Source organism: Chiloscyllium punctatum, chromosome 1, assembly GCF_047496795.1.
Source record: "Chiloscyllium punctatum isolate Juve2018m chromosome 1, sChiPun1.3, whole genome shotgun sequence".
Lineage (NCBI taxonomy): Eukaryota > Metazoa > Chordata > Chondrichthyes > Orectolobiformes > Hemiscylliidae > Chiloscyllium > Chiloscyllium punctatum.
The window spans coordinates 44,092,804-44,108,078 of NC_092739.1; the positions used below are offsets into that span (position 1 = coordinate 44,092,804).

Sequence of the window (15,275 nt, forward strand, 5' to 3'; positions counted from 1 at the left end):
TTTATCTAACCCATAGCAGATACTCGATAGGACTGGCTAGCAACTTGAGTTACACAGTTCCAAGAGCAATCTTATTTAATAATCTAGGTCAGATACGAACATAGAGAGGCAAATGGACAATGATCTTGCAATGAATTAAGACATTCTCCTGTAGCTTCAGATCTAAAAAAAACCTGTGCTGCTAAAAATTGACATTTATTTTATCAATGCTGCTGCAATATGTAGCTACATCAATTCATCACTAATATCAAAAAAATGAAAAACATGCTGAAATAACGTATTCACAAAGTAGGATGTACTCACTTCAAAAGCGGTTTTCTTCTGTGTAAATTAAATTAATTAATGTCGAGATATAAACAATGAAGGGTATTGCTACCTGTTAAATGGAAATCGTTGGGTATCTCACTGCCTGAGATTTTCTTTCAAGTTTAAATACAAGAAAGTAAGTTCAGTACTATGATAGCTTACCTTGGCTGGTGGTATTTCAAGCAAAGCTCCAAGCTCTTCAAATGTAATATTATTGTACAGTTTACTAGCAGAAAGTAGATTGTGTTCAATGACTGCCCTGTCCAGTATGCTGGAACCTAGTATTAAGGGAGGAAACATCATATGAACAATAGATACAATGTCACGTGAATTTTTAAACTGATTAAACTTTCATCGATAAGAAACCTGCCGACCAAAAGTCTTTAAAAGCAACACAAAATTTACTGAGGAACTTGTTTACATCATTTGTAACATACATGGAATTCACACAAACAGCATTATTTAATATCACCATTAATTTACATAATTTAATTGGTTAAAGAGATGGCAATAATTACCACTATGCCATTCCAATCCTATTACAAGGTAACCATAATACTATGGATAGATTGATTAGATTCTCAAGTAAAAAGAGAACAGAGGCTTTTGGGGGATAGGATCAAAGTTGAAGCCACAATCCGATCAGTCATGATCGTACCGAATGATGGAGCAAGCTAAAGGGACCCAATGGCCTACTGCTGATCCTAATTTATATGTAACTGATATTGTAAAAATGTAATCTAAGTTTATTTCCTCCAAATGTTTTGGCGATGTAAGATTTTTAAAAAACATTAGTATAACCCAAAGTGGTCACCACACAGCAAAAAATAAAGCACCTTTGACAGACCACTGCAAATCTTAAACAATACCAGATAAGGTCACCAGAAGGCACTTCCGGACAGTTTACCACTCTGTGATGCTTAAGTCAGAGCCTTCAGAGAACACATTCTCTGAAATTTGGGAATTCATTCCTGGTTCTATTTGTACCTATTGTTTTGATGTAGTGACTAATATTGTTTGAACTTTCCTGGGCTGAAATTCTGAAGCGAATTGGCAAGTGAATCAAAGTCAGGATGCCTGATGCGTTGATACCATCAGTTTGAAATCCATATAAAAAAACGTAAGCATGGATTTTAACAAAGGTTTTGAGTTCAAGATGCTTGGGATGCATCTACAGCTTCTATGGACAGTACTGTGCTAGTCAGTTAAACACTGGCACATTCAAAATCACTGCATCAAAAGTTAACATCTGAATTGACAAATTAAAAACAGAGCATGATAAATTACAAATTATGGGTAGACAGATTTAGACCCAAGAGATTACTGTACATGCAGCAGTTTTTCATTTAGTCACTTCTAGGTAATGAGCCATTCACAAAATAAATATCCAGGAAGATGCCAAACTATTTAGCACAATGGTCTCGGTTAAAATAAAACTGATACATTAACAAAAACCTTGACATCATAAATATTGATAGAATACTAAATGACATACATTGTATAGTTAGTCCAGTCCTGAGTTAAATCAATGCAATTTATCCCAGAACATAAATAAATCAATTTGTCATTACATAGTCTCCATTCATTAAAGTGTTTTCCAAATAAAGGGATCAGAAATTTTAATTGTACCCAGCAGCTGAAATGCCAATTTAACCAGAAATAAGTTGCCACATAAATATTTTAAGATCTTTACAATGTTTTAGGATATCTATTACTTTTAAAATGCAATGATCTGTTTGGCTTGTCCTATAATAGTAGTGTTGTCCCAGTCGAATTCATGTTGCTTGTCATCTGCATGTGTGGCTACTAAGGATAGCTGGTCGTGTCGTTTCGTGACTAGTTGGTGTTCATGGATGCGGATCGTTAGCTGTCTTCCTGTTTGTCCTATGTAGTGTTTTGTGCAGTCCTTGCATGGGATTTTGTACACTACATTGGTTTTGCTCATGCTGGGTATCGGGTCCTTCGTTCTGGTGAGTTGTTGTCTGAGTGGCTGTTGGTTCGTGTGCTGTTATGAGTCCAAGTGGTCGCAGTAGTCTGGCTGTCAGTTCGGAAATGCTCTTGATGTATGGTAGTGTAGCTAGTCCTTTGGGTTGTGGCATGTCCTTGTTCCGTTGTCTTTCCCTTAGGCATCTGATGATGAAATTGCGCAGGTATCCGTTTTTGGCAAATACATGGTATAGATGTTCTTCTTCCTCTTTTTGCAGTTCTGGTGTACTGCAGTGTGTTGTGGCCCTTTTGAATAGTGTCTTGATGCAACTGCTTTTGTTGCGGTGGTTGCTTTCGTAGTTCAGGACTTGGTCTGTGTGTGTGGCTTTCCTGTAAACCTTTGTGGTGAATTCTCTGTTCTCTGTACCATCACGTCTAAGAATGGGAGTTGGTTGTTATTTACTTCCTCTCTAGTAAATCAGATTCCTGTGAGTGTGGTGTTGATGATCCGGTGTGTGTTCTCTATTTCTGTGTTTTTAATGATTACAAAGGTGTCATCCACATATCTGACCCAGAGTTTGGGTTGAATTTGCGGTAAGACTGTTTGTTCTAATTTTTGCATTACCGCTTCTGCTATGAGTCCAGAAATGGGTGAGCCCATGGGTGTGCCGTTGATTTGTTCATATATTTGGTTGTTGAATGTGAAGTGTGTTGTGAGGCACAGGTCCAGTAGTTTGAGTATGCTGTCTTTGTTGATAGGTTCAATGTCCTGTTGTCTGTTCTATATGTCCAGCAGGTTGGCTATTGTTTCTCCGGCTAGGGTTTCGTCGATAGAGGTGAACAGTACCGTTACATCGAATGAGACCATAGTTTCTTCCTTGTCTATGTGTATATTTCTGATGATGTCCAAGAATTCCTGTGTTGATTGTATAGAGTGTCTGGATCCGCTGATCAGGTGTTTCAGTTTCTGCTGTAGTTCTTTAGCCAGTTTGTGTGATGGTGTCCCTGGTAGCGATACTACGGGTCTGAGTGGGATGTCTGGTTGGTGCACTTTAGGTAGTGCAGATGACAAGCAACATGAATCCGACTGGGACAACACTGCTATTATAGGACAAGCCAAACAGAGAACAGCCAGGGAATTCCTAGAGGCTTGGCACTCATCCAGATTCAATCGATAAGCACATCGACCTGGACCCAATATACCGGCCACTGCAGTGGACAGCTGGAACTAACAACCAGAAGCGGCAGATTCAAACCACTATAAATGCCGGAGGAAAGATCACAGAAGCACTTCACAGGAGGCTCCCAAGCACAGAGGATGTCACCTAGACAGGGAACTAAACATCTGCAACACAAATTCCCAGCTCGGCGAACAGAACCACAACAATAAATGAGATTATCAACTAGGTTTAATTTGGCTGTGTGAACAACATCATGCGGAGATGAATACGCAGCCAGACAAGGTGCTCATATTCATTCCATTAAAAATAACATTTGTAGTTGCATGTTTTAAATTTATCATCCACAAACCATTCTACTATACACTACAAAAAAGGGTGTGAAATAGGATAAAAACTGACTGTCAAGACTTTACCATCAGCAGTTGTTGCTTTCTGATGAGGCATCAGCATGGCAGCAAACTCCTGCAGCTGGTTCCCTCGAATAATTCTATCCAGATACATCTTCTCTAGAATGCCATAAGCTGCAAGCTGCTGGCAGCGTTCATCCTTGAACAGGGTTGCCAGCATACGCGAACGCTGCTGTCCTGGGGTGGGGAGGAAGAAACAACCAGCAGAATTATTGTGAATTATAAAACTTAAATGGGCAGCACGGTGGCACAGTGGTCAGCACTGCTGCCTCACAGCGCCAGAGACCCAGGTTCAATTCCTGCCTCAGGTAACTATCTGTGTGGAGTTTGCACATTCTCCCAGTGTCTGTGTGGGTTTCCTCCAACAATCCAAAAATGTGCAGGTTAGGTGAATTGGCCATGCTAAGTTGCCCGTAGTGGTAGGTGAAGGGGTAAATGTAGGGGAAGGGGCAAATGTAAGGGAATGGGTCTGGGTGAGTTGCTCTTCGGAGGGTTGGTGTGGACCTGTTGGGCCAAAGGGCCTGTTTCCACACTGTAGGGAATCTTAAAAAAAAACTTAACTATGTTGCATTGCAGCATTTGTTCACAATGTTGCATCTATACATCAAATTGGGTTTGCTTAAAATATCTTCTGCTCTAAATTCATTCCATTTGATGTCTTATTTTAAATATAAGGATACTTCGATGGCACACACCTTTTAATAGCTCTTGACATTTCACATCATAAAACCTAGCCTGTGACAAACTACGGAAGAATAGGCCGAGATGCACCTGACTTGAACAGTCAGCCACATTTACTGAAATATATTTCTATGATGTCTGCATCCAGGTCACTTTCCATGCTACTATGTGAGCTGTCTTCCTTTAACATTAAACCAAGTATAATGTATGCTTTTCTGAATTGAGAACATATCAATAAAATGCAGCATCTTTAAAACATTCTGAAGATTGGTACTGAAGCTAGTTATCTGCTCCAGCAACACACAAGGAATCTAACTACAAGATGGCAAAATTCATATTTTAAACTTGACTGCTTTTGAAAAATCATTATCTACCAAGGACAAGCTTCCTGAGCTCCCAACAAAGACAAAGAATGGAGTACAGCTATGGAAGGGTCTGAAACACAGGCCATTCTTTTATTCCTAACTCCAAAGGAATTTTGAATTAGAAACATTTAAAAAAGGTATGAAATCAAAAGGTAAAGTTACACTTTTTTTTCTTTTAAGAAATGTAATTTTCACATAATTATGCACTTATCCATTTGTGGAAACCAGCAGTTTGAATGCTAGTCTACGAAGAAATAGACAAGCATACCTGATCAAACTTAGACCGGCAAACCAAAATGTGTCAACTCAACCAGAAGTTTATTGTGCACGTTGTTGCTAGAAGTACCCACAGCTCTATCTTTATTGATCAACAATATAAATATATTATTACCTGCTGATGCTAGAATGGTGCAGTGTAGTGCATGCTTTAATGCTTCTAGTCGCTCAGTCTCATGTACTATAGATTTATATGAAAGTTCATTATATCGTTGTGCAGCTTCAATAAATTTCCTTCTGTAGTCGAGGACACGGGCATAGCATACCTGAAGATAAAATCATATTATATATATCTGAAACTAAAAGCTTTTAACCACCGAGAATCACTAAATCAAAATGACAAATATAAAATCATTTTTTTAAGTTTACACATATCCAAGCTTGACATTAAAGTGATTCTGATGTTTACCACAAAAAAATTAAATTGAGATTTGAAGATTAGTCTACCACAAAAATAATACCGCACTGGCACAAAAGATTACAAGGGTTACAGAACAGAAGAAAAGAGCAATGCGTTGTAATTGTGCAAACATTTACACTGAAATTATAATTAGAAGCTAAAAATACAAGCATAAATAACAAAGCAATTTCAAATCGTGTACTTCAGTCAGATCTCTGATCCCACCTGCACATTTGCGTGGTTTTCAAACATTTCTGAAAGCAAGGCAATTTAGTTATAACCAAGGGAAATATTTGAACAGAAAAAATAAAAATGCAGGAAACTTGAAACACTGAAGAAACAAATCATGTTAGACATCTGTGGAACAATCAAACATCTCAATCTCCTGTGCAGCTTAAAAACTATGTATTACAGATTTGCTTTTGTGGGTTGTATAGTTAGACTTCAGTGTTTTTCCTCCAATTACCCATAGTATTTGTTTTGAAAACCTCTTGTGCTTACTCTTTCGTCCTCAGTCTTTCCAATCCCCTGACCAGAAGATGATTATGTACAGTATAACAGCTAAACAAAATTAAAAAGTATTTTGCAGGGATTCAGGAAGAAAAGTTTAATATTTTCTACAATTAAATCATAACTATTAACTACAGGATCATAAGAACATCAGACCAGAACTAGACTATTCAGCCTATCTGGTGTGCTCTGCCATTTAGTGAGATCACAGCTGATGTGATCAACCTCAGCTCCACTTTCCTAACATAACCCTTGATCCCCTTTCTGATTAAAAATCTGTCCATCTCCTCCTCGAATATTCCTAAAGACACTGCTTCTACAGCCCTCAAATGGTTAATAAAAGATTCCACTAATTCACAACCCTTTTTGAAGAAATTCCTGTTCATCTGTCTCCATCTGCCACACTTATTCTGAGATTATGCCCTCTGGTGCTTGACTAAGTATTAAGGGAAAACAACCTTACCACAACTACCCTGTCAAGTCCCATTAAGAATGTGTCATTTACATAAGGTTGTCTCATTTTTCTCAACTACAATGAGTACAGCCCAAACTACTCAACCTCTCCTCATAAGACAGGTGCTCCCTAGCCGCAATCAGTTCTGTGTACCTTCTCTTGACTGCCTCCAATGCCAGTAGATAACAGGGCCCAAAACTGTTCATAGTATTCTTGCTGTGGTTTGCTAGTGCCTTGTGCAGACTTATCAATATTTCCCTATTTGATACTTTGAAATAAAGCTAACATTCCACTTGCCTTTCCTAAAACCTGGTGGACTTGTACACTAGGTTTTTGAGTTTTATGCACAAGGACTTCCAAATTCTTCTGTCATTTTCTGAAGTCTTTCTCCATTTAAAAACAAACAAACAGTCAGCTCCTCCAAACTTCCCATCAAAGTGCATAAGCTTACATTTCCCACCTATTTTCCATCTGACACATTTTTGCCCATTGGCTTGCACTTGGCAATTTATCAAATGCAATATTAAACGAAAATTTAGTTTGCCACTAACTAACATCTTAACCTGATGATCTTTTGTTTACACTGAAGGCATTAGAACTGGAACTTGAATCGGTCAGTCAAGCTAAGTTAATTCTTAAATGCTGGTCACTGCTTCCTTAAACACTGTACTGCACCCTCCACACGTTTTCCTTAAATCCAGACAGCGATTTGTTTTGAAATGAGTTTCATACTGGCATCCTAACTTTCATTTTCATGTATTGAGCCATCTCTTCAGGATTATAGGATAATAATTATGCTTTACAGCAACTCTACAATAGACAAAAAGCAAAAATATCTTTTAAATAATGGATTTTTGGTGTGTCCACTTTTATAATCAATAGTAATGGTGATCAATACATAGAAAGCATTACCAAAGTTGGGGAAGAGAATTGTAACTCGCAACAAAGCATTCAAAAACCTAAGACACAGTGAGCTGTTATGTACATCCTTAAAGGATGTTGGATTCAGATTCAAATAGTAACCTGAAAGTAGAACTGAGCCCAAATTCACCTGTGCCCACCCATGCCCACACAATATTATCATATGTTCAAAAACTTTTCCAACAATTAATCAAAAGCAGGAATGAGAACCCCAGCTGACTTTCTTCCTGCCTGAACCAAGGATTCTAGGACAAATGAAATCTACACACTGTTCCCTTGGCTGCAATCAGCTAACTCAAATCAGACAGGAAATTTAACTTGAGGTACACATTACAGAGATGGCAACAGAGATGGAATTACTGCACTCTTCCATATTGTAGAACTTTTATCACTGACATTCCTGTCTTTAGCTATGTAATTGTAGCTATTTTCCAATGTGAAGTTCTACCTTGTAATGTATCTGCAGTTGTTCATTGGTGGATTCATTTTGAAGTAGAGAGGCCCGATTTATGTAAGCTTCTGCCTGCACAGGATCATCATCTTCCAGGTACAAACGAGCAATTTTCAGATAGGTGTCGAGTTTATAGTCCACATTATATTGCCTTTAAAAAGAATGAGTATTTAAAACTAAACAATCAATTTTTTTTAACATAAAGAATAAAATCATTGAAAATTAACAGGTGTTGCACACTATAATCTTTGATCCAGGATTAAAGGCAGAGAAGTGTTTATTTCCTTTGGATACTAAACTCAAAGTAATTATTGTTTGTTTTCTCTTTTACTGAATGTTTAACAGATTTCAGGTATTATTTAAAAGTTCTAATACTTTCATTTATACATGTTCTCAGGATGTGAGTTTTGCTGGCTTGATCCATATTTATTGCCCATTTCTCATTGGATTTAACGTGGCGAAGGTGAGACACCTTCTCGGACTGTTGCAGTCCATTTGATGAAAGTTCTCCAACATTCCTAGTAGATAATTGTTCAAAATACTGGAACATCCTAATGGTAGAGAAATAGAATTATATTTCCCAGTGGGGACAGCCTGCAATTTGCAGAAGAACTGGTAAGTGGCAATGTTCCAAAGCCGCAAGACTTCAATACCATAGACCATGTCAGAGCCCATGTCCATGGTCTTCAGCCAACTGGAGTAATCACATGGAGTAAACTGAATTGGTTGAAGACTTGCATCAAACAATGGTGGAGGTCTTAAGTGGAGGCTGAGATAATTTACACAGCTAGTACTTTTGCATGAAGATATTTGCACATGCCTGTCTTTTACTTGAAGAACTGAGCGCTGTCATTTTGTATATTTGTGTAATTTCCTTGCTGGTTTGTGCTAATTGCCCCTGGCAACCTCCACTACAGTCTGCCTTGAACCAGGGCTAATCCTCTAGTTTGGTGGATATGAGAGAGTATGGGTCATCAGATTTTGTTTTAATTCATCCATGGGGTGTGGGTTTCTCTGGCTGAACCAGCATTGACTGCTCAACCCTAAAATGTTTAGAGTCAACCAAGTTGCTGTGGGTCTGGAGTCACATGTAGGCCAGACCAGGTTAGAACAGCAGATTTCCCTCCTTTAGTGACATTAGTGAATGTCTAGCCTGACAATCGGCGCTGGTTTCATAAATTCTTCATTCCAGATTATTAGTGAATTCAAATCCCACCATCTGCCACAACTGGATTCAAACACAGATCCTAGGTCTCTTGATTAATAGTCTAAGCAATATTACCACTACTCTAGTTGTTAAACCTATTGTAGCTGTAAAACAATTCCAACTAAGAAGTGGAAACAGCTGTTAAATTCAGGCAGCACAACTATAAGACCATGTTGTGGATTGATTGGAGTGGAGTTTTATTTTCCCAAACCATGAGTTCTTATCTTAGACTTGTTACCAGAATGGACATAGGAGATACTAAATCATTTCCAATAAGGAGAAAGGGAAAAATCAAGAAACATTACTCAGCCAATCTCAGATAAATCACTGTTCGTCAAGAAAATGGAAGTGGGCTTATCCCATTCACTCACCCAGTCTCTTTGCCAAAAAATCAACAGCCATACAGGGGCAGGAGACAGCAAAATAAGAAACTAAAGCAGTATTGAAAAGGCTTTTCTGCAAATTGTCCAGATTCAATTATCTAAATGTGCCCTCCATGTTGAGGTAATTGCATCAACAACACCAAAGGAACTAATTATATTTGTCAACTAAATCAGTTACATTATTCACAATAGAGACACAGAATCTTACAGCATGGAAAGGGGTCCTTCCATCCATTGTTTCTGCACAGGTAATCTGTCTATTCTAATCCTATTTGCCAGCATGTGCCCTATAACCTTTTATGTTATGGTGCTTTAAGTGTTCACTCAAATATGATTTACATTTAAGTAAAAATTTATTATTAATTAAGTGAAACATTGAAGTGCTTTAATGTGCAATGATCTGTGGATAGTTTTAAATGCAAACATCTTTAAAATATCTATAATACTGCACACAACATTTGAATTGGAATTTATTCAATACGCACTTTTGCCCAGTTTCTAATGGAATTCCCACCAAAACTTGAGCAGCATTTCTCCAGTCTTCTTCCTTCTCATAGATGGTGGCTAAATGCTGTCGTATGGAAGCCACCTGAGAAATTAAACAGATCAATCACATATGTATAAAACTCATGATTAGGATACAAAAGTAAATAGTTAGTAGCTTCTGAATTACTTGGTTTTGAATTTACATGAAGATTTTTTTTAACTAAACTTGTATCATTGCATGGAAAATAAGAATATTTTTCTCTAGACTTTTATCTCCTCTTATTTAGTTACCATAACAACCCACATTCCAAGGTGAAGAGAATCCGAACAAACTGACTACTTTCACTCACTCAGGTAGTGTTCTGGAAATATCTGCTTAATCATTCTCCAAGTTGTTACAGCTCTGCCTATAAACAACAGACTACAGATTACAGACATGAGCACCACAAAGCATTAAAGTGGGCTGGCTGAAAATAGAATAAAAGTTGTCCTGTTCTGTTTCAGAACCTGTAAGAGAGGCCCTAAAGGCATTCCATGATATTAATTCCAACAGACTTAAACTGGGTCAGAATGGGTAATGGCTTCATTTATTCTGGAAACCTGAAGTGCAATTTTTGTATGCAAACTGAAGTATTTTAATAATTCATTTCAAATTTAGTGTCATGTTGCAAAAAAAAACCTGAGGTTTCTCATGCCTCAAAAACCTGTTTTCATATTTTTCAAGTGGGGTGGATCTAAGGTCCATTCTAGTCACCAGTGTTTCACATTACAATTTACTCATCATATCAGCACGGAATGAGGATAATTCACTAAATACAGGGGTTTTCTTAGCTGTATATAGTTAAAAGAAAAGTCAATTAAATGCTTTCACAACTAAAAATTAAACCATGCTTCTTTTAAGACACGTAAATATGGCTAGTTATTATCCATCAGGCTCTCACCTGCTCTTCAAATGAAATGACTCGAGGCTGGATCTTTTCCAAAGTGAAGTGGTAGATTTCTTTAGCTGTAGCATCTGGAAGATTTGGTAGGTGGGAGCAAAAGTCAGTCAGCAGTTGCCGGGATATCACTAGACTGACATTTTCATTAACCACTGTATTAAAAGAAAGAAAAGAAAAGCACTGAATCACAAGCTTTCCTTTGACAAGATAACACTCACGCTTCACTGTGGTTTGCTAGCATATTTCATTATGGTTGGAGGGTTAGTGTCTGTGGAAAACATACCACAATTCATAATTAGCAATATAAACATTCAGAGCATTGCCTGAAATATGACATTTACATTTCCTTTCCTATGTTCCAAATATAAATTGATCAAAATCAGATTCCTTGCATATAAATAATTCATTGTGAAAATGCTACTTTATGTTCCATTGTTTGTGTTCACTTTTAACACAAAGTGCAAGCAAAGAAAAATTGCATTTTTATTTATTCGAGTTTAGCTTGGTACTTGTCCCTTTAAATCTATACTATGTCACTTGATGCCAGCTGTGGGGGGGAAAAAAAACTTGAGACTAGAACAAATAAAAATAAACTCATGACATTTTGATGAAGCATAAATTATATTTTGTCCAATTCAATATGGTAGTCAATTATTTTAAACAGAAGTGCCAGTTACAACAACCTATACAAACTAGAACCAGCAGTGGGCTGGAGAGATAGCTTCCAGTGTTGAATAAATCAGTCATAGCTTCTTTTACTGCGCAGGAGTCCCTTTAGCCCATCAGATCTGCAGTAGTCACCAAACATCCACCTATTCTGATCCCATTTTCCAGCTTTGTATTCTATGTCATTTCAAGTGCTCATCTAAATGATTCTTAACTGCCTTGAGAGTTCCTGGCTCTATCATCCTTCTAGCAGCAAGTTTAAGATACCCACAACCCTGTGGGTATGTAGAAATGGCCTTAAATCCCTTCTAAACTTCCTGCTCTTTACTTCAAAAGGTTAGTGACCCTGCTACTAAGGGGAAAGGTTTCTCCTTTCCACGCCTCTCAGAATGTTGTACATCTCAATCCAATTCCCTCTTAAGCCTATTTAATCAATCTTAATAACTGAATCGCTCCAGCCTAGCCAACATGTTGGTAAATCTCTTCTGCACCCTCTAGTGCAATCACATCCTTCCTATTGTGTGACGATCAGAATGGCAGTAATCCAACTGTGGCCAAAATAAAATATAAATCCATCATAATCTCTTCTACTTGTATTCAATAACTTAATTAATAAATGCAAGTATCTCACATGCTTTCTTAGCTACCTGATCTACCAGTCCTGCTACTTTCAAAGATCTATGGATATGCACACAATGGTCCCTCTGATCCACTGCACTTCCTAGGGACGTCCATTCAATGTGTACACCTTTCTCTTGTTAGTCCTTCCAAAATGCATCACCTCACACGTTTCAGGATTAATTTTTAATTACCACTGTTCAGCCCATCTGATCAACTTGTCTACATCCTGTAGTCTGAAGCTTTCCTCCTCACTATTTACTACATCAATGTTAATGTCAGCTATGAACTCACTGAACGTACCTCCTATATTCATGTCAAGATTATTAGTGTATAAAATAAATAGCATGGGTGTAGCACCGAACTCTGTGGTAAATCACTTGACACAGGTTTCCAGTCATAAAAACACTATCTTCCTCTGTTCCTGTGACTAAGTCAATTTTGGAATAAATTTGTCAAATTGTATTGGATCCTATGGGCTTTTTGCTTCTTAACCAGTTTGCCATGCATGTTGTGTGAGTTGAATATAATTAAACCAATTTTTTTTATGAAGGTGCTAAGGGCAGAATCAGAAAGGATTATAAAACAGATTACTTTTTAAATCCAAGTTATCCACAGTAAAATAGCTTGGAGTTTTGGTTTACACACAGATATTTCTTAATTTCCCTATTCACCGAGGTGCTCTGTACCCAAGATGGTGCTGTGTGCTCGTGACACTGTTACACTGTAATTAATCTTGTAACTGAAGAAGCTGTACCTTGATACCTAGATGGCACTGTAAATGGTGACTTATGAACTCTTCACTCTACTTATTTGAGGTAATTCAATTTAATAATAGTATTCCAACCTTAAATGTACAATTGTCCCTTATTCATGTTAAATCAGACATTGTGTACAGTTTATATAATATTTTCAAGTTAAAATTAGACTATGTGAAGACTGGAGAGCAATCTGTGGAAGCTCAAGAATGTTTGTTTGGTAACAGCTGCGCCCTCACGTTCTACATCAGGAAAGGCAAAGAATAAAGGATGAACCACACAAATAAAAACAGATTGCCTTCTATGTTATTGAAAACATAACCTTTCTCAAGACTAGGGTGGGCACTGTTGTGGAAATGGATCTTGCTGATATAATTAAGCTGGAGAGGGTTCAGAAGAGAATTACCAGGATGTTGCCAGGTATGGAAGGCTTGAGTTATAAACAAAGGTTGGATAGGCTGCACTGTTTTTTCTACCCGAGCCTACAAGTTGAGAGGTGAACTTATAGAAGTATGCAAAATAACAAGGGGTATAGATAGAGTTACTGGGAGTTGTCTTTTCCCTAGGATGGGGGATTTCAAGACTAGGGGCACATCTTAAAGATGGGAGAAGAGAGATTTTAAAAAGACATGACGGACAAATTTTTCCGCACAGAGGGTGGTTCACGTGCGGCATGAACCTCCTCAGGAAGTGGTGGATGTGGTTACAAGAACAATGTTCAAAAGACATTTGGATAAGTACATGAATAGGAAAGGTTGGGAGGGATTTGGACCAGGAGCAGGCAGGTGAGACTAGTTTAGTGTGGGACTATGTTCAGCATGGAATGGTTTGGTCAAAGGGTTTGTTTCCATGCTGTAAGATTCTATGAGAAACAAGATAATCTTGAGACAGAAGGGAAAAAATTTTAAATTTAACAAGTAGGACATCATAGTTTATTAATCTGAATGGCATATTCTATTGCAATGATTTGTCAACATTGTTTCAAATTCAAAATTTAAAACATTATCGACTGTAGGTACATTTATTGTGCATTCAAATACACATTCTGAACCTGGGTTTTCAAATTATCTCAGAAATTCTGGTGAGAAAAATATATCGTAAAAATATTCAGGGCAATTTCTTGAGAAACAGAAGCCATCTCTCAATTTTCTAAGAAAGCAATGTTATCACCAACCTAATGTAAAAACGGATATCGACAAACAATAGCAAAAATCATACCTAAGCTAAATACCGTTTACCAAAAGAGAAAATGCTGGAAAATCTCAGCAGGTCTGGCAGCATCTGTAAGGAGAGAAAAGAGCTGACGTTTTGAGTCTAACTGACCCTTTGTCAAAGCCCTTACAGATGCTGCCAGACCTGCTGAGATTTTCCAGCATTCTCTCTTTTGGTTTCGGATTCCAGCATCCGCAGTAATTTGCTTTTATCCAGTGTTTAACCCACTGCCACCTCTCTTCTAGGAATGCCTACCCTGAAGAAGTACTGCTCTTCTCTCCGACAGGATTTTCGTTTGTCTCTCTCCCCCTGTCCTCCTTCACTGCTTTCCTTTTCTCTCTCAGTGTTAGACAATGTATTTACTAAGACTCGCTTCCACAGCCATATTTCCTTCCTCAGTGACTGTCTTCTCCTCCGACTTACTCCACATGGATTTCAACTCAAATTCCACCCTGCATGCAGCCTCCAAGATTACAGGTACTTGCATGATATACAACATTTTTCCAACTGCTGTTCCCTCCGCCTCCTAAAAGCCACACTCAGGGCCATGCGCCGCCACATGAAAGCACTCGACACCTCTCTCCAGCAGCACCAACTTACTCTCTCTCAAAGCTGTCCGGGTCCACAGTTTCATTTCATCCTTCGTATTATTCAACGCCTTAACTCCAAACATTTCCTGTTTCTTGCAGATGTTAAGGAACGCAAGCTTCAACTTCTCACCCACACCCCTGCCCACCCTCCACCTTCCAACAGTCCCAATCCCTCGAACCCCATCTCGCCCAGCCCCAGGCCTTGCCATGTGCTCACCATACCCTCTGACCTTCCCCTCTCTGAGGCTGAGCGTGCTGTTCTCAGCAAAGGACTCAGCTTTGTACCCTTACGTCCCCACTTCAATGAATTCTGGGCTCGACATCATGCTGAGCTCTTCTTCCGTCGCCGTCGCCTTCGTGCTCACTTCTTTGGGCAAGAGCTCCCCCCCACCGCTCCACAGATCCTTTCACATCCCTCCAACATTCCACCTCTAATTGGACACCCCCACCAGGATGATTGCCTGCCCTCGATCTTTTCACTGACAATTGTCGACGGGACATTGGTCACCTTAATTTCTCTGCCCCTCTTACCCATT

The 15,275-nt window shown here is 38.4% G+C and overlaps 1 protein-coding gene across 1 annotated transcript in view; it reads right to left on the reverse strand.

Moving 5' to 3' along the window:
• cops4 (COP9 constitutive photomorphogenic homolog subunit 4 (Arabidopsis)) overlaps positions 1-15,275 on the reverse strand; it is a 68,146-nt gene that overhangs the window by 33,806 nt on the left and 19,065 nt on the right. The window contains exons 3-8 of the mRNA XM_072551986.1: positions 10,896-11,047; positions 9,954-10,057; positions 7,876-8,029; positions 5,258-5,408; positions 3,827-3,997; positions 469-584 (exon numbers count right to left, since the gene is read on the reverse strand). Coding sequence (XP_072408087.1) covers positions 469-584; positions 3,827-3,997; positions 5,258-5,408; positions 7,876-8,029; positions 9,954-10,057; positions 10,896-11,047 — 848 coding nt within the window. The remainder of the gene's footprint in view (positions 1-468; positions 585-3,826; positions 3,998-5,257; positions 5,409-7,875; positions 8,030-9,953; positions 10,058-10,895; positions 11,048-15,275) is intronic.